This window comes from Entelurus aequoreus, linkage group LG07, assembly GCF_033978785.1.
Source record: "Entelurus aequoreus isolate RoL-2023_Sb linkage group LG07, RoL_Eaeq_v1.1, whole genome shotgun sequence".
Classification (NCBI taxonomy): domain Eukaryota; kingdom Metazoa; phylum Chordata; class Actinopteri; order Syngnathiformes; family Syngnathidae; genus Entelurus; species Entelurus aequoreus.
This window is the reverse complement of record NC_084737.1, coordinates 67123026-67143339: the sequence shown is the minus strand read 5'-3', so window position 1 is coordinate 67143339 and position 20314 is coordinate 67123026. Positions and strand designations below refer to the sequence as shown.

The following is a 20314-nucleotide window of genomic DNA, read 5'->3' as shown; positions in this document are numbered from 1 at the left end:
TATTGTATAAAAACAATACAATAGAGTGTACTACAAAAACTACAATTGTTTTATGAAGTAATGTCATAATACTGTACAGCATTGACCTTGGAGAGTGGACTACAGTATCTCCTTCCTGCGGCCTTTCTGTCAAACACACAATCAGCAGCTTTTCCATATTTTTATGGATAAACGTCCGCCGTTTGGCTATTATTTTAACATTCTTGGCTGGCGTTAGATTCATTTAGCTTCAGTATGGTGCAGACAAGCAGTGATACGCCCAAATTGCTTCGCTAAGTCGGCTACACGCTCTGTCATGTTTTTGATGATTTCTTTCTTTAATTCAACGAATATCATCCACTCCTTCTTCTCAGCACTGTCCTTCCCACTCACTTTCTTCTTTCCCAAGGTTGAAATACTAAGCTATGTCGACCTCTAGCTACTTGAATAAATATTAAAGTGCTTTAATATCTTGAAATGCAGCTTCTTCCCCAGTTGGAAAAACTGGGTTGAGTGGTTTGCTTGGTTGTTGTTGCTTTCCAACATATTTGGCATACTTCTGTCTGTTCGTCCGTGTTGATAGGCTAATCCTGCTCACTTGTTTGACGTCAAAATATACACACATCGGACATTGTATTATAACGATGACTGCAAAGTTATAGAGTTCATTTGCATTTACCGTTCAATTAATTGATTTACTAACTATGGGCGCAGGCCCAGTTGTGTACTAACTTTACTCACCGAATCACTTTGGCTGTCTCCACCCACTCAGGCTGCAAGCTTTCCCACGCATCCACAGTGATCCACTCGGAGTTGTCTGTGGCCAGTCTGGCCATTTTCACACGATGGAAAGCCTCAATCAGCCCTTTCTTCTTGTAACCATCCCCAACTGTAGAGATGATGCCTTTCACCACCTTGTAGCGCCCTTTCAAAATTCCATTTTAGTCATTTAGTCACCACACCAATTTGAAACAATTGCAGAATGGCTACACATCAGATTTGGCCCAACCTGTGTCTTCCAGGTGATCTCGGGCCAGTTCAAACATCCTCAAGTGCATGTTGGTGACAGGGTTAAAGGACCCACATGCCAGAAGGACCACCCTTGTTCTCCTCTCATCCTCCATGCCTCATTCTAGAACACGGCTAACCCTTCAAGAAAGGAAAAAAAGCCAATTACTTTAATGTTGATCTTGTAAATATAGGTCTCAATAAGTGGGTTGGTCTGCACGTCAACTTTACAGATTTAGTGCAGCGTTCAATGTTACAGATCACAGTTTACTGTTTAGAATGCTTTCAGCATCTGGTTTTACAGATTGTGCAATTAGCTGGATGGAGAACTATTTAACTATCAGGTCTTAATCTGTATATTTTAATGGTAACCTTTCTAATGCTCTGCGGAGTTCCCCAAGGCAGCTGCCTTGGTCCTTTGCTCTTCTCTATTTTTGGTAATGATCTTTTTTTGATGGTAAAAAAAGTGCATCTATAACTATGCATGCAGTTGACTACATTACACTAATCTTTAAGTAATATAAGTATTTTAAATAATGGCAATGTGAAGGGGACTCTGTCCAGTTGGGTTGACAGTAATGGGTGAAATTATGATTTTTTTTCTACGTTTAAAACACCTCCTTGTGGTCTACATAACACATACTTGCCAACCCTCCCGTTTTTAGCGGGAGAATCCCGATATTCAGCGCCTCTCCCGACAACCTCCCGACAGAGATTTTCTCCCGACAAACTCCCGGTATTCAGCCGGAGCTGGAGGCCACGCCCCCCCCAAAAAAGTCTGCCGCAGCTGCGATTGGACCTGACCAGCCTCCGGGTACAAGTACAGGAGTACCAATTGCTTGCCAGGGAAGATCTTCCCCAGGAAGCAAGGATTGACCGGTTTTGGGCCATGCTAGGGAGAGATGGAAGATTCCACACTATCGTGCATTTGATGAAAGCACTTTTGTGCGTGCCACACAGCAATGCATCATCAGAGAGGGTGTTCAACATGGTTAGAAAAATAGTGACAGAGAATAGAAAGAGGATGGACAATTCAACCCTTAACAAAGCATTGTACTTTCAAGTACAACAATGAGTAGATGAGTGTTGTGTGTGTATATGTGTAAATAAATGAACACTAAAATTCAAGTATTTCTTTTATTTATATATAATAAAATAAATAAATACATATATATATATATATATATATATATAGCTAGAATTCAATACTTGTGTGTATATATATATATATATATATATATATATATATATATATATATATATATATATGAAATACTTGAGTTGGTGAATTCTAGCTGTAAATATACTCTCTTCTTAACCACGCACCCCCCCCCCCCCCCCCCCCCCCACACACACACACCCGGCCAAGGCCCCCACCCCCTTTATTGGAGGTCTCAAGGTTGGCACGTATGACATAACATGTAATGGTGGTTCTTTGGTCAAATTGCATTATGTTTTACAGAGCTTTTCAAGCCGCTTTCTGACCGTCTCTTCAGGATGTGCCGTTTTAAAGGCGGTCTTGCATATTTGGCTCCACTTCGACTAAGTCTTTTCCCCACCATTTTTATTGTAGTTTTAGCATTTCTATAGCAGGTCTACTGACAGATTAAGTTTGAACTATATACTAATTTGTATTAGAAATGGTTACGGTGGAAGATGCATGTCCATGTACGACCCAGTCTGCCCCACAACAAGAGAATAGAGAAAAAGAAAGAGCTTATTGACTACAGTGTTGGACTACATTGGCAGACGCGCAAAGCAGTTTGGGTTCATTTTAAACCAAATATGGATAATACGGTGACATAATTGGTGCGAAAAACAGGTTGTGCAAACCAAACTGCTTATTTGGCTTAAGTATGAAGGTAGGCAATATTTTTTTTTATTATAATCTCCGCAATGCCTCCAAGGTTTAATTTCAAATTTTCAGGACTCATGCAGATCCCAAATACACAATAACAGGTACCAATAGGTAAGAAAAGTTAATCTTGCTTAATAAGTCCTTTTTAAACCACAGTAAAACAAAATATATAAAGTTGTGCTTAAAACACACATTAAAGAATGTGCAGCCTCTCTTGCTCACTTTGAAGGGCATTTCTTTGGAGCATAAATACCCATTAATAACTAATTTAATTGGTCTTATCATATAAACAAGATTGGCTCCAAAATTAGGCAGGACTGTTTCAGTTATTGATAGATGTGTTTATTTTATAAATTATTATTTTATCAAACACGTTTTACAGTCATTTGTGTTGTCTTACCTTACCTGTAATTATTGCGCCGTTATTTGCTCATGCGTGCCAAAGAAAGGCTTAAAGCTTAAAGAGATACTACACTAATGTCAGTTTTTTTGTATTACTTGTATTCTTTATTTAGTATAAAAACTGTTTTTAATAGATGTATTGTAGTACTGTTTTATGTAAAGCCTTTTATATGCATATCCTTTGTTCTTGAGTGTATTGTTCAGTTTTTGTTTTGATGTCTTGTGTGATGGTACTCCTCAGGGATACTTGTGTTTTGCTGTGTAGCAACTAATGGGGATCCATTTCAAACAAATAAACACTCCAGTGTGTGGACGGCACTACATGTGAGCTAGGGGGGCTATAGCCCAGTCAGAAATCTGTTTTGCCCCAGTTGAGCCCCCCCAGCATTTTAGCGCCCCATTATGCAAAACCAACTTTTCTTGCAGTACCTATTGGTACGAGCTGTGTTGTATTTGGGATTTGTCCCAAAAATGTGAAGCTATTTACAAAACAATCGTGCCTTCATTCATACTTCCTCCTTCATAGAAAGGGAGCCACGTAAAATAGGTGTGAGAATTAGATATTTTTAAGTGTTCTTTTTTAACCCATAGTCATTGTTTAAAGCAGCTAATATTTTCCTATGTAGTGTGTCTTTTCGTGATCTCCTTGCTTTTATCTTATGTCCGCTAGTAAACTTTTTGTTTTGTCTGAAGGGCTTCTGTTGGTCGGCTCACAGAGCTGTTTTGGCAAGTTCTTATCTGTTTTGAAGACGCAGCTGTGCTCCTCTCTAGGCGAGAGGGGCTGTTTTCGCTGTACATAAACTGACTCTTTTTGTTTGGATTTACCGGTAGACCTCTTCCTGATGATGCTATTGTCACGTTGTAAGGGCTGGTCTCCTAAAGCTTTATTAAAAAACCTTTGTATTATATCATTCTGTCTCTGGGGTCCTTTTTACTCAACATATACAATGTGTCATCCAAAAGAATTTGGGATTGACCAGTGTGTTTTATTCCTTGAAAGGAAGACTGGTCGAACGCAACAAAGGCCACACACAAAATGGGACAGCCTTGTGGCAGCCAATCGTCTCCGGGAGTCCATCTTTCTGTGGTCAATCCCGCAACCGGGTTCATCTTTCCAAACGCATATCAAAAGACTTCCTTGGAAATCCTATCTTTATCTACGCTGTTTTATCTGCAAGCTCAAGTCAAGTAAACTTGTAGTAAGCCACTCCCACAGGCACCTGCCGTTCATGTCAAATAACTGCCAAACTGTAAAAAAATAGAAGTTATTGTGAAAAAGGAAACGTTAAAGAAAAAAACCCCCCGGAAAAATATGAAGACTGGCCTTTAAAAACATGTCATGATACAAAAAATGTCCACCAAAAATATTGTATTTCAAAATTGGTATTCTTTTGTTTAATTCAACATGTTACAATGCCCAAACTTGTTTCAGTGCCAATACAACTTTCTCTACGATGCCATTTATTTCCAATACCAAAACTTACTGGCAGTGTTTTGGCTCCATATAATTTAGCACACGAAACAAGTTTGTCACTATTGCTTGTGTTAAGCTTAACTATTTTATTGACTATTCTTTGGTCAAATTCAGTTAATACTACTTTTATATCAAGCATGCTTGCGCTGTGAATCATAAGTGATTTTGTTAAAAAAATCTGAACTTAAGTGATGAAAATTAATTATTTCCATCGCACCCAACGAATCGGTAAAGCCCCCCTTAGCCCCGGGAGAGAAAAAATCCTGGAGCCATCGCTGGTCCAGTGATCAGGGTCCGAACATCTCCCTGTGGAGTTTGCATGCTGTGTGGGATTCTCCAGGTATCATGCTTCCTCCCACATCCCAAAATCGTACATGTTGGACTAAAAAGAGGCTCTAAATTTTCCACTAGCGTGAATGTGAGTGTGGATTGTTGTATCAGGGGTGTCAAATATACGAACAGATTTTATCCGGCCCGCGGGATGAGTTTGCTAAGTATAAAAATGAGCCGAAATTTTTGAATGAAAGAAACTGCTGTTCTACATGTGCCCACTAGATGTCGCAATAGCAATTCTTTGTATTTTTGTAAATTATGCTATATATGTAAAAAAAATAAACCACATGATGTTAGTGGGCAGCACGGTGGCACAGGGGTTAGTGCATGTGCCTCAGAGTACGAAGGTCCTGAGTAGTCCTGAGTTCAATCCCGGGCTCGGGATCTTTCTGTGTGGAGTTTGCATGTTCTCCCCGCTTCCTCCCACCGCCAAAGACATGCACCTGGGGATAGGCTGATTGGCAACACTAAATTGGCCATAGTGTGTGAATGTGAGTGTGATTGTTGTCTATCTGTGTTGGCTCTGCGATGAGGTGGCGACTTGTCCAGGGTGTACCCCGCCTTCCGCCCGAATGCAGCTGAGATAGGCTCCAGCACCCCCCGCGACCCCAAAAAGAGACAAGCGGTAGAACATGGATGGATGGATGGATGATGTTAGTACACCATTTGAAGAAAATGAGCAAACTACATAAATAGCATCCTGTAATTTGATTTTGATATGTTTTTATCTTGATGTATTGAAAATGAACACCAATGAGTTGACTGATGAACATTGTCACATCATTTATTCGGAAAGTATAAATAACGACAAATAAAGATAGAATACTATAAACGGCAACATGTAAGTGTAAAAAAAAAACACCCCAACAACAGTATGATTTGTACATTTTCAGAATGTGCTTGTTCTATTTTTAAACAAAGAAAACATCTGAAGTTGTCTTTATTTTTAAGTTATCGTGTCGTGATTTTACCAGTCCGGCCCACTTGGGAGTAGATTTTTCTCCATGTGGCCCCCGATCTAAAATGAGTTTGACACCCCTTGTTTATATCGTAAGTGCCCTGGCCTGTGATTGACTTAGGTAAAACGGAATCCATCCTATTTGGGTCCCAAATCAATCTCAAGAAAGTCATTGACTTTACTATAAAAGTGGGTGACATTGTTATCACCAGGAAAGATGAGGTCACCTACCTAGGTTCCATTCTAGAAGCTAATCTTTCCTGTGATAAAATGGCAACCAAGGTAATCAGAAAGGTCAACCAACGAACGATATTTCTCTACAGAATCTCCTCTCTGGTCAACAAAAGCACCTTGAAGATTCTAGCGGGAATTCTCGTTCAACCCTTTTTCGATTACGCTTGCACCTCCTGGTACCCTAGCACCTCAACTCTCAAATCTAGACTCTAAACATCCCAGAACAAGCTAGTCAGGTTACTTTTAGACCTCCACCCCAGATCACACCTCACTCCAACCCACTTCTCCAAAGTGGGCTGGCTCAAGGTGGAGGACAGAGTTAAACAACTTGCACTGAGCCTAGTCTATAAAATCCGCCACACCTCACTGATACCGAAGTACATGTCAAACTACTTCCATAACGTAAATGACCGCCATAACCACAACACCAGGGGGAGTTCCACAAACCACGTTAAACCCAGATTCCGATCTAACAAAGGTCTGAACTCATTCTCCTTCTATGCCACATCAATATGGAATGCACTCCCAACAGGTGTAAAAGAAAGTGCATTTCTATCCTCCTTCAAAACCGCACTAAAACAACACCTCCAGGCAACTTCAACCCTTGACTAACACCCTCCCCCCTCCACATCCCACCTCCCCGGAATGTAAATAACCAAATGTAAATAATCAAAAAGTATTTCTAATGTACAAACCCCGTTTCCGTATGAGTTGGGAAATTGTGTTAGATGTAAATATAATTGGAATACAATGATTTGCAAATAATTTTCAACCCATATTCAGTTGAATATGCTACAAAAACAACATATTTGATGTTCAAACTGATAAACTTTTTTTTTTTGCAAATAATCATTAACTTTAGAATTTCATGCCAGCAACATGTGACAAAGAAGTTGGGAAAGGTGGCAATAAATACTGATAAAGTTGACGAATGCTCATCAAACACATATTTGGAACATCCCAGTGAATAGGCAAATTGGGAACAGGTGGGTGCCATGATTGGGTATAAAAGTAGATTCTATGAAATGCTCAGTCATTCACAAACAAGGACGGGGCGAGGGTCACCACTTTGTCAACAAATGCGTGAGCAAATTGTTGAACAGTTTAAGAAAAACTTTTCTCAACCAGCTATTGCAAGGAATTTAGGGATTTCACCATCTACGGTCTGTAATATCATCAAAGGGTTCAGAGAATCTGGAGAAATCACTTCACGTAAGCAGCTAAGCCCGTGACCTTTGATCCCTCAGGCTGTATTGCATCAAAAAGCGACATCGGTGTGTAAAGGATATCACCACATGGGCTCAGGAACACTTCAGAAACCCACTGTCAGTAACTACAGTTGGTTGCTACATCTGTAAGTGCAAGTTAAAACTCTCCTATGCAAGGCAAAAACCGTTTATCAACAACACCCAGAAACGCCGTCGGCTTCGCTGGGCCTGAGCTCATCTAAGATGGACAGATACAAAGTGGAAAAGTGTTTTGTGGTCTGACGAGTCCACATTTCAAATTGTTTTTGGAAACTGTGGACGTCGTGTCCTCCGGACCAAAGAGGAAAAGAACCATCCGGATTGTTATAAGTGCAAAGTTGAAAAGCCAGCATCTGTGATGGTATGGGGGTGTATTAGTGCCCAAGACATGGGTAACTTACACATCTGTGAAGGCTCCATTAATGCTGAAAGGTACATACAGGTTTTGGAGCAACATATGTTGCCATCCAAGCAACGTTACCATGGACGCCCCTGCTTATTTCAGCAAGACAATGCCAAGCCACATGTTACATCAACGTGGCTTCATAGTAAAAGAGTGCGGGTACTAGACTGGCCTGCCTGTAGTCCAGACCTGTCTCCCATTGAAAATGTGTGGCGCATTATGAAGCCTAAAATACCACAACGGAGACCCCCGGACTGTTGAACAACTTAAGCTGTACATCAAGCAAGAATGGGAAAGAATTCCACCTGAGAAGCTTAAAAAATGTGTCTCCTCAGTTCCCAAACGTTTACTGAGTGTTGTTAAAAGGAAAGGCCATGTAACACAGTGGTGAATATGCCCTTTCCCAACTACTTTGGCACATGTTGCAGCCATGAAATTCTAAGTTAATTATTATTTGCAAAAAATAAATAAAGTTCATGAGATTGAACATTAAATATCTTGTCTTTGTAGTGCATTCAATTGAATATGGGTTGAAAAGGATTTGCAAATCATTGTATTCCGTTTATATTTACATCTAACACAATTTCCCAACTCATATGGAAACGGGGTTTGTATATACTTGTTCTTATGCTATCTGAACTCACTATGTTCTCTGCTCGCTGTACATACCCTACCAAGTCAGACCTACACTGTTTCAATGTCCATTTCTCTGATGATGCAATTGTTGATGACTGAAGTGCTGTTATCAACCAAACCCTCCTCATCCCACACCCCGGATTGTAAATAATGTAAATAATTCAATGCATATACTCTGATGGTTAACTTGTGTGATGACTGAATTATGATGATAGTATATATTTGTACCATGAATTGATTTGCGTGGACCCCAACAAGTTGAAAAACGTATTCGGGTGTTACCATTTAGTGGTCAATTGTACGGTATATGTACTGAACTGTGCAATCTACTAATAAAAGTTTCAATCAATCAAAAAGACTGGCGAGCAGTCCATGGTGTATGCACCTCGATCTAACCCAAAGTTTACTGGGATAGGCTTCAGCTCAGCCGCAACCCGCATGAGAAGGAGCAATATTGAAATTGCGTTTACAAAAAAAGAACCCACAAGCAGCAGACCTCTATCTGGTTCTTGAAATGAAATGAAATATGAAATATAATATGGTGTGCTAGGTCGTCAGGTGCTTTTAGTAGCGATGTTAAACAGTGATTCGCTGTGTTTCTAACCAAAGATGGCGAGGTTTAACTCCCTCTGAGAGAACACATACACATTGATTAAATATAGACCAAGAGAAAATACTCGGATGATATATATTTGACTAGTACTATAAAAAGGTTGAAGAAGTAGTTAATAACGTTACCAGTCCTTGGTCGGTACTTCACTTCCGGTGATGACGTAACCTGAGCAATCTGATTGGTTGAGTTAATCAGGAAGAAGACGCGAACCGCGCCCGCATCGTTGAGCTGCATTCACGAACGCAAACAACACAAACGGCGGTATAGCTTCAAAATAGCTTAAACCGCTTCGAGAGGTTGTGGTTCTGTTAGGTTTCTGTCGGGTTTTTTTTTGTCGTGTATTTGCTGCACATGCGGGAAGTGGATGTGAATATTTGACTTACTGCGTTACTGATCCAACTTGTTTACAAACAGTCCTGGTGAGCTCTTTTCCTTTAGCATGCTAGCTAAGTGGCTTTGCTGAAATGTCAGATTTACCAAATAAAATGAAACGAGTGTCATGATACATTATATCATTATTGTTGTAAGCCTTTCTCATTTAACGTGTAACTATGGTATTGCTCGGTTGGTAGAGCGGCCGTGCCAGCAACTTGAGGGTTCCAGGTTCGATCCCCGCTTCTGCCATCCTAGTCACTGCCGTTGTGTCCTTGGGCAAGACACTTTACCCACCTGCGCCCAGTGCCACCCACACTGGTTTAAATGTAACTAGATATTGGGTTTCACTATGTAAAAGCGCTTTGAGTCACTAGAGAAAAGCGCTATATAAATATAATTCACTTCACTTCACTACTAAGTCCTAGCTGTAGTTCCCGTTGCATGCCCGCTTGAAGCTTGATATTGTTCCGCAACAGATTCAACCGAGGATGGCTTCACGAGGAAAGTCAGAAACGAGCAAGTTGAGACAAAATATGGAGGAGCAACTTGACAGACTGATGCAGCAGCTTCAGGACTTGGAAGAATGCAGGTGATGCACGCAGAGCACTTTCAACCTGCAGACCGTGCTTGCACTTTACATGTGTGCATCTTTGCAGAGAAGAGCTGGACGAGGAAGAATATGAGGAGACAAAGAAGGAGACATTAGAGCAGCTGAGTGAATTCAATGACTCCCTGAAGAAGATCATGACAGGAGACATGACTCTGGTGGATGAGCTGAGTGGAATGCAGCTGGTAGGAGAACAACAACATGCATGCATCTTGTGACTTGAGGTTGTTGGACAACAAAGAAGAAGAAGCAGAATGGATCAGTGGAGTCAAATCATACACCAATAACATATGACTGATTTTTGTCAATTAAAATTCATGTATTGGTCACAGGATATAACTAAAAATCCATTCCAGAGTAATATCAGTAGTCACATAAATTACAATATGTATAATAAATAGGGATGTCCGATAATGGCTTTTTTGCCGATATTCCGATATTGTCCTACTCTTAATTACCGATACCGATGTATACTGTCGTGGAATCAACACATTATTATGCCTAATTTGGACAACCAGGTATGGTGAAGATAAGGTCCTTTTTAAAAAAATGAATAAAATAAGATAAATAAATTAAAAACATTTTCTTGAATAAAAAAGAAAGTAAAACAATATAAAAACAGTTACATAGAAACTAGTAATTAATGAAAATGAGTAAAATTAACTGTTAAAGGTTTGTACTATTAGTGGACCAGCAGCACGCACAATCATGTGTGCTTACGGACTGTATCCCTTGCAGACTGTATTGATATATATTGATATATAATGTAGGAACCAGAATATTAATAACAGAAAGAAACAACCCTTTTGTGTGAATGAGTGTAAATGGGGGAGGGAGGTTTTTTGGGTTGGTGCACTAATTGTAAGTGTATCTTGTGTTTTTTATGTTGATTTAATAAAAATAAATTTAAAAAAACAATACCGATGATTTCCGATATTACATTTTAAAGCATTTATCGGCCGATAATATCGGACATCTCTAATAATAAATAAAAAGGAGTGGAACAAATAGTGAAATGTTGTACTTTTTAAGTGCAATGACAATAACATTGACAATATCAATCACTCAAAGTTTATTTATATAGCCCAAGTGTCTCAAAGGGCTGCACAAGCCAAAACGACATCCTAGGCTCAGATCCCACGTAAGGGCAAGAAAAAACTTAACCCATTGGGCGCAGTGAGAAACCTCGGAGGGGACCGCAGATGTGGGAACCCCTTCTCCGGGCGACCGGTGCAATGGATGCAGAGTGGCTACGGTTGATAATGTGAGAGTCCAGTCCATAGTGGGGCCAGCAGAGGAACCTCTTGCATCTAGACACGTCGCGGCGCAGAGACGTCACCGACCGATGCATAAGGAATAAAGTTCCGTTCCATTTCATGTGTAATAAAAATAATTATTTTTTTATATCCAGCATTTTCATTGCATTATTAAAATCCTGATATACTTTTTCAGATACATTTTAGTAAGTAGATACTCACTTTTTGTACTTACTATACTTTTATTTTTAAAGCAAATAAAAATAACTGTGTCCTACACAATAATTTAATTAATGAAAAAAATATTAATTATTCGTACAAATTTTAAGAAAAATATTGGCAAAAAATGCTCATGTTTTATAGCATTTTTTTAAATCAATAAATAAAAGGTCTCTATACTTATATTTATAATGACTCACTACATACAGTTGAGTACATAGTACTATATTGTAGATGGTGAATTATTATCGGATTTCATTGTTTTAAGCGGGTGAAAGTAGCATCTAATCACTTTGTGTCGAACAAAATGCAAAACTAAAAGGATCCAATTATCATAATTAATAATTCTGTCTAACTGTGCGGCCCTGCAATAAGGTGGCGACTTGTCCAGGTTGTACCCTAAGTGCAGATGGGGTAGGCTCCAGCCCCCTGTGACCCCAAAAGGGACATGCGATGGAAATGGATAGATGGATATTGTTAGTAAATGTTGCCTTGGGGATTAAAATTAATATGTTTTTAAATTAAGTTATATTATTATACATTTTGTTAATTAGGTGCTTTTCAGGGCACATAAATATGTTTTTGTAACAAAAAAAACAAAAAAAAAAGACTTACAGACATCTACTGTATATACAGTTTCTGTATGTAAGTTACATAACAGTGTTTTAGTTAATGTTTGACAGCATTTGTGATAGATAAGAAAAACAGCTCTATACTGTGAGGTAAAAACATGCAGTATCTGTACCAAATTGTTTTCTTTCCTTTGAATATAATTTTTTATTTTAGATTAAAATACTAATAAATAGTGTAATTCATAGCAATAACTTTGTTTCATGAATCATTTTGATTTACAAGTTAAGAGTTTTGTGTCCAGTAGATCCCCATGCACTAATGTGTCATCTTTACATTGTATGGAATTAGTTTTAAGTTACAAACATTTTAAATGTTACTTTTGTAACAAAATATCTTCACTCCTTAAGCCACCAGGATTAAGAAAAAAATACAAAAGCAAAACAAATGAAAACAAGTAATACAAATAAAATAATAGACTTAAAAAAATGGACTTAAATAGAATGGTTTGATTGCGCTGTAGCTACAGTATGCTTCTAGCAGAGGGCGCTGTCTTACAAGTCAAACTGCTCAACATTTTCCTGCAGGAAGATGTTTGACAAGACTTGTTGTCTAACTGCACATTTTGGAAGTACATTCTGTATACTGTATGCCTGTAATTATTAAATGTGTAAAACTGAATTTCAAACATGTTTTAATAACTGTAAAACTAATTATAGGGTTTAAATTATCCAAAATAGAAATTTTTAGGGCTTTTTATCAGAGATGTCCGTTAATATCGGCCGATAAATGCTTTAAAATGTAATATCGGAAATTATCGGTATCGTTTTTTAAATTATCAGTATCGTTTTTGTTTTTTTACATTTATTTTTTATTAAATCAACATAAAAAACACAAGATACACTTACAATTAGTACACCAACCCAAAAAACCTCCCTCCCCCATTTACACTCATTCACACAAAAGGGTTGTTTCTTTCTGTTATTAATATTCTAGTTCCTACATTATATATCAATATATAACAATACAGTCTGCAAGGGATACAGTCCGTAAGCACACATGATTGTGAGTGCTGCTGGTCCACTAATAGTACTAACCTTTAACAGTTAATTTTACTCATTTTCATTCATTACTAGTTTCTATGTAACTGTTTTTATATTGTTTTACTTTCTTTTTTATTCAAAAAAATGTTTTTAATTTATTTATCTTATTTTATTGTATTCATTTTTAAAAAAAGGGCCTTATCTTCACCATACCTGGTTGTCCAAATTAGGCATAATAATGTGTTAATTCCACGACTGTATATATAGCGGTATCGGTTGATATAGGTATCGGTAATTAAGAGTTGGACAATATCGGAATATCGGGTATCGGCAAAAAGCCATTATCGGACATCCCTACTTTTTATGGATGTTGTAGCGGGAATCTACTGTATCAGACAGCAGGCTAGTTGAGGCTGAATCCACAGCGCCTCTGCTGGTTGCAGCAAGTAGTGCACCCCATATATTTTTATCCAATGATGTTCTGATTAACAATGTTGTTCTCTTCAGGCGATCCAAGCTGCCATCAGTCAAGCCTTCAAGACTCCAGAGGTGATCCGACTGTTTGCTAAGAAGCAGCCAGGACAGCTCAGAACCAGACTGGCAGAGGTTTGAAGGACATGTTTTTTTTGTTTAGCACCGCTCCTTGCTCGCCTTTCTCTCCCAACCTGCCGTGTGTCATTCTGCACAGATGGACCGAGACGTCATGGTGGGGAAGCTGTCTAAGGGCGTGTACACGCAGCAGAAGATGGAGGTTCTCACAGCGCTGAGAAAGCTGGGAGAGAAGGTGTGTTGGATGGGAATGAGATACTGTCTTCAATAATGTCTCTGTTGACACAGCATTAATATCTCTTATGTAGACATATTTTTTAATACTGAAGAATTAGTGTGTGTTTGTTTACATGTAAAAGACACTACTAAGCATGTACTACAAAAGATGCACATTTTACAGTCACTTATGATGTTGTATCAGAGCTAATGTTAGCATAAATGCAGCTAAAAGATTAAAAAACATCTAAAAATTACTGCAACATGTGTTCCCTAGTTGGAAGTAGGCTGAAATGTGAACATTTCTACTGACACAGATGACAGCGCATGATATAAATGTTCTCTTTAGTAGTTTGTAAGTAATTATTGAAGAATTGTGCAGCCTCGTCTAACATCATTTCACTTTTTACTGTGTGTAGTATGAGTTCGATCATGTGACTTACAGGCTCCGTTTGATTGGTGAACTAGTCAAATGTTATTCGTGCTTAACGTTGGATTGGTGAGACAGAGTCATGTGACAAGAAATCAAATGAATATGTCTTTGCAAGCATGAATTATAAATAAATATAGGATGTATAATAAATAAATATAGTGGTCAAAATCGAAACTCAAAGTAGCTTTTCTTTCTCAAAAAATACTCACGTAAAAGTAAAAAGTACGTTGCATTAAAACTACTCTGACAAGTACAGTTTATCCAAAATGTTACCTAAGGAAATACAACTGAGTAAATGTAGCGCATTTCTACCACCATTTTCTCTAAGGTGCGCGCCTGTGCAATTGCGCGCTGCTCACGCGTCCTCTGTGCACAACCAATCTATGCCGTGCACAAAATAAAATCCAATCTGATCTATAAACAAAATAAACACATAACCATTTATTTCGTTTAGTAGGATTTTGCAATGCAACTCTGTGAGTGACAGGTGACAACAAGCAGCAACAATGATAGTCAACTCCTCTTTAAAGAGGACAGGAATTCCATCGACCACTTTATCGAGCAAAACTGTTGATATTTGGCCGTAACCACACCAAAAACATTAGTAAAAAACTTCTATCTAGAAAAAAGGGTAATTTTCTGCTGTACACACCAGGCCAAAACCAACTCTTCGTCATCTGTCTTATTAATAGGAGCCGCTTACTTGCGCCAACACACGCACTCATGGCACTTAACCAGTGATGTGTTTAAGGCCACACAAAAAGTCGGACACCTCCAACACTACACATAAAGTGTAAATCCCAAGTCTTTACACCTGGACTCCTATCAGATGTGTGCTTATTCTACTGTCACTGATTAAGAATGTTAATTTATGGATAACAATCATGAAATGTTGTTACTAGATTACATAAATGCTCATAAAAATATATATTTTACAGACAACGGTTACCAGAATGTACACTTTATCCCATGCTTACATCTCATTGTGCAACATGAGAATGTTTTAAGGGGAACTAAATGTGATCAATGAAAAGGGTACACATTCTTTCCAAAGTAGGAACCCCACACAGACATTCAATACTAGTACACACCTCATGAAAAATAATATTTTGTTGTTGTTTTCATTGTAAGAGGGCCAAATCACCTGTATTAGAAAATAATCTCATGAAAATGACTGCTGTCAGTTGATTATTATAATAAAACATTGAACTTGTTATGAATTCAGGTTTGGGACAGATGCGATGCTGCTATGGCCAAAATGCGCACGTCGGATGTTGCTCACATGTGCTCCACTGAATGCTCAGGGAGTTTTTTCGTTTGCTCACACACATAAAACACTAGAGGGAACATTGATTACTACCCACCACTAGCACCTAGTCTGCCAGAGTATAAGAAAACATAGCAGGAAGGATCAGTGTTGCCAAAGACCCTTCTAGATTCTGTTTTTCAAAAAAGCTTTAAAAATTAGTTTTTAAAATCAGAGCAATCGCGCCATTGAATTTTGATTAATCAATATTTATTGCAGCGAGTAAATTAATTGCTTGATAGTTGAATATAACTTTGAAAAAGACTGGAATATTTTGACACATATGCAATATTATTGTCAGAACCTAATTCAGGATTTTTTCCTAATTTGATGCACATCATTTATTTGTTTAAAACTTGGTAACAATTTTATTTCAAGTCTAAAGCAATGTTCCCAAATAAGGGATCCAGTCCGCCAGGGTCCACAATTTGGCCTGTGGGATGTCCTAAGTTGATCTTTTTTTTTTTTTTTTAAATCTGTCCTGTCCAGTCCATCCATCCATCCATTTTCTACCGCTTATTCCCTTTGGGGTCGCGGGGGGCGCTGGAGCCTATCTCAGCTACAATCGGGCGGAAGGCGGGGTACACCCTGGACAAGTCGCCACCTCGCTTTAGGCAAATCATATTATTCATGTAGATATAGATCTGTAAATGTAGATATGCTGTACAGATTTACTTTACAAAGGAGAAGTGTGGGATACTTCTTGCCTAATTTGTATTTGACTTTATGAAATGTTTGGATATATTTAGTGTTTGGAGCTGCTGGACTGGAGCAGGAGGAGATAGAAAGAAGCAGAATAAATAAAGAAAGGGGGTGGAAGGAAAACACAATACAAAAATACATGCAAAACTAAAATATATACATGTAGTATATATACCGTATTTCCTTGAATAGCCGCAGGGGCGCTAATTAATTTAAAACCTCTTCTCACTCCTGCGGTTACCAAAACCATGCGGAATGAGCAAGCATGCTCTAATTATTTTAAAACCTCTTCTCACTCCGGCGCATACCTTATCATGAAAAACACATTTAATAAAAAAAACGTTATTATGATCTTACCTTTACTTGTAGATGGGTCCATGTGCAGCTGCTTCTGATCAAAGGCAGTCTTTCTCATCTTTCTTCAATTTTAAAAGTCTCTGGAGATATTCCTCTAATTATTACCTCCTGCTTCGATTGAAAGTCCAGTTTAGAAAACGGTTTTATTTTAGATATGTAATCCTCCATGTTAAAAGTGCAAGCAAACAATTGCTGCATGCTTGCTGCTTGTTGTCTTCTTCTGCAGTACCTGTCTCCTGCAGTACTGGTAGTCGCAAGAAGGATCACTAGCGCCCTCTACCACCTGGAGGCGGGAGTCATTTAATGACTCATATTTGACCCGGCGGAAGTGCCAAGCATGCGCTAATTATTTTGCGAAACGAGTTTGACCCGGCTGTAATTCTAGGCAGGCGAATACTATATTCCCGGCGCCAATTCAAGGAAATACGGTACACAGACACACACATATTGTCAGGTTCAAACACTGATGACATCTATTAAACAAGACAAGAAGCAAGGAATCAAACAGAGACATAATTAAATTTGGCTCAATGAGGAGAAACGCGTAGACGAAAGATTGTACGCCTCCTCTTTTATTTGGACTTTCCCTGTTTACATGGCAACAGCTGTTTCTAAGGGAGGGGGGTCGTAAACAGTCACTGCCTTTGGTTACAAAACAGGTCAAAGAAAAGGTCGTAAAACAGTTCTAAGAAAAGGTACCTGGAGGGACGTCAGGCCCTGCCTCCTCTCCGCTTTGTCGATCTCGGATAAAGACAAAATCTTCCTGTGGATTACAATACATCAAAGAAACCGACACCCTCATGTCGCTCCCCATCTTACACAGTGGAATTTTACAAGCCTTTTGCTTGGTAGGATCAAAGACAGCTTTTGTCCTCTAGCAGGGCGAGCTGAACTCAATGTAACACAGTTTTGTGATAACTTAGATACAATTATTCTGACACATATATATTTTTTTACATGTATACACATACATATACTGTATGTTAATAAACACACTCACATTAATATACATATATACATATATATATATACATATATGATGACACCTTTTATTAGCTTGTTTGTGTGGTAGTTTCTGGTTTATCAGTGACGACTAGATAAGATGATGTGATTCATCACGTGTGTTTGAAATAAGTGTTTGTTCTGACAGCTAACAACAGAGGACGAGACTTTCCTTGCAGAAAACACGACAGCTACTTTGAGCCAATTTGAAAAAGTGTCGACAGGTGAGTCAGCACATTTACTGTACTTGCAGAAGCACATATTAATAACCGTCCTCCATTCTTTCTACCTTTTCTAGGCTCCGAAGATAAAATATTGGCTTTAGCAAGTTGTGGTGTGAAAACCAAAGTATAACAAACAATTACGTACACAGAGAGAGGACACAGCAGGTGGTTTTATTGTAAATAATGTGATGCTTTTTAACAGCATTCTGGATACATAATGTGTACAGTATCTCAGTGTTTTAAACTGTGTAGTCTTCTTGCTACAAGAATGTAAAAAAAATAGATGTGCTGTTATTATGCTGTATTTTTATTGCTTTGCTTCATGTTTTTATGCATGTTGAATGTGTGCTATTGTTTTGAATGTAGTTTACAGGGATGTAGTTTACATACAAGGCCACACTGAAAAGGAACAGAGAGTCAAAATCAAAGGAAAAACATATTTCAATAGCAATGTGAATTTCCACATAACACCAGAGATATTTCATTGTCAAAGTATAACTTTACAACATTTCTAACAGACCTCATCTTCACCCTAATATGTATTTTTCTTGTAATAACACTTATCTAACATTACACGTTTGAAGAAGGAATTGCAACTTTTTTATGCAGTATTCTGACTTTAAGCCTAAAATGAACGTCACATCATAATAATATGATTTAATAACTGACTTTAATCTTTCTATTTAGAATTCAACTAACAACTTCGTTCTTACGGTTTTCACTACTATTGTCTGTATTATAAATAAACAATTGTTTTTTGTGTGTGTAGAATTATTACTTCATTTTCATAAAATTCGGAATATTTCTCATTTTGACTTTGTTCTTGTAAAGTAATTTTACTCCTTAGTTCTCAAGTCAATAATATTTTTCTGACTATTTTGATTTTATTCTCTTTACTCACATAATGAATTACTTTATTTTCTAAATAATTCTATTATTTATACTTTTTTTCTCAGAATATCAAAATTGATCCATTGTTCATAAATTATGGATGCAACAATCCTTCTCTTAAAATTACAACTTTCTCATATTATCTTTTAAAACTGAAATAGAATATATTACATTTGTTTTAAATATAATTAAAATGTTTTAATGATCAAAAATATGTTTTTAATGTTTAGTAATTTTTAAATGATTGAAAACTTAACTCCCGTAAAATTACCTGATTCTCACATCACGACTTATCCTTGCAATATTCCAACTCCATCTATCCATCCTTCAATTTCCATTAAATTGCCAATTTGACTTTTTTTTATTGTTGTAAAAGTAGGATTTTTTAATTTATTCTGGTACAATTATGACCTTGTTTTTGTTCTTATGTTTTATTTCAGTGTGGCTCTTCTCCTTCTTTGTATAATCAATGTATTTTACACTACAGCAGCAATATTAGTGTAGTATTAATATAATATCCATCATCTGCAGCTGGTGTACATGCAGTATGTTATGATAGTGTACATTAGACAGAATGTTTTGTAAACAGTTGGTGGTGTCTGGCCCTCTCTTAAAATTTGATTTATATGATGCCGTTGCTGATTGTGTTGTTATATGCAAAACTGTATAATAAAAACATTACTTTTATTTGATGCAAGTCAACGTTAAGCCATTTCAGCCTCATGTTTCATGCGATCCATGTCCTCTTCAAAAGCAAAACACCTTTTCATAATAAAAGCTCCAGTGCTAAATCACACGAATATCCCAAATAGCCAACGTAATTTCAGTTTTAATTAAGTTGTCAGTTATTGTGTTTTGTCATTAGAAAATGACCCAAAAAAAAGTTAATTGCTAATACAGAAGAAAATATTGTCAGGTAGTTCTATAAACTGATTTACATTGTAAATTGTTTGTTTTGTAGCAATACAAATGTTATCTTATCAAAGCAATGGAAAGAAAATATATGATTTTTCAGTTGGCATCATAGACACTTTTATCCACTGTAAAGGACATTGCAAAAAAAACAAAAACATGATTGCGCACAATTGTTCAACTTTTCATTTAAGAAAAATCAATGCAATTCTGTGGGTCTCTGGAGGATATACTGTAAATATGCAGTCTACACCAGAACTGGCCCTACGAGTGCAGCTCATTGATTAATTGATTGAAGCTTTTATTAGTAGATTGCACAGTACAGTACATATTTCGTACAATTGACCACTAAATGGTAACACCTGAATACGTTTTTCAACTTGTTTAAGTCGGGGTCCACGTTAATCAATTCATGGTAAAATGGTAAACGTACTAACATTATTGCAGCAGATTCCTAAAACAGCCGCATACTCGTTACTCTACAGCGCAGCAGTTCTCACACCTTTT

General features: G+C 37.6%; 2 protein-coding genes across 5 annotated transcripts in view; one reads left to right on the top strand and one right to left on the bottom strand.

Moving 5' to 3' along the window:
* Positions 1–20314, bottom strand: part of LOC133654187 (retinol-binding protein 2-like) — a 44857-nt gene that overhangs the window by 13823 nt on the left and 10720 nt on the right. For 2 of the 3 annotated variants that reach the window (XM_062054297.1, XM_062054299.1), the window contains exons 1-3: positions 9271–9393; positions 989–1128; positions 721–904 (exon numbers count right to left, since the gene is read on the bottom strand). In XM_062054297.1, coding sequence (XP_061910281.1) covers positions 721–904; positions 989–1103 — 299 coding nt within the window. In that variant the 5' untranslated portion in view covers positions 1104–1128; positions 9271–9393. Of the gene's footprint in view, positions 1–720; positions 905–988; positions 1129–9270; positions 9394–20314 lie in introns of those variants that run through there. The other variant, XM_062054298.1, reaches the window with a different exon arrangement.
* lzic (leucine zipper and CTNNBIP1 domain containing) lies at positions 9306–19607 on the top strand. Of its 2 annotated transcripts, none has more exons than XM_062054301.1 (7): positions 9306–9511; positions 9997–10109; positions 10177–10312; positions 13723–13821; positions 13904–13999; positions 17929–18004; positions 18079–19607. In XM_062054301.1, exons 1-7 carry the CDS (start codon positions 9497–9499, stop codon positions 18132–18134), a joined length of 591 nt encoding a protein of 196 aa, XP_061910285.1. In that variant the 5' UTR covers positions 9306–9496; the 3' UTR covers positions 18135–19607. The 2 variants fall into 2 exon arrangements, with proteins under 2 accessions (XP_061910285.1, XP_061910286.1); XM_062054302.1 differs by having other exon boundaries at positions 9308–9564.

Coding starts and splice junctions, on each gene's coding strand:
- lzic (XM_062054301.1), top strand. Junction 10,313..13,722: donor AGCTGAGTGGAATGCAGCTG/GTAGGAGAACAA, acceptor TGTTCTCTTCAG/GCGATCCAAGCTGCCATCAG. Junction 18,005..18,078: donor ATTTGAAAAAGTGTCGACAG/GTGAGTCAGCAC, acceptor TACCTTTTCTAG/GCTCCGAAGATAAAATATTG.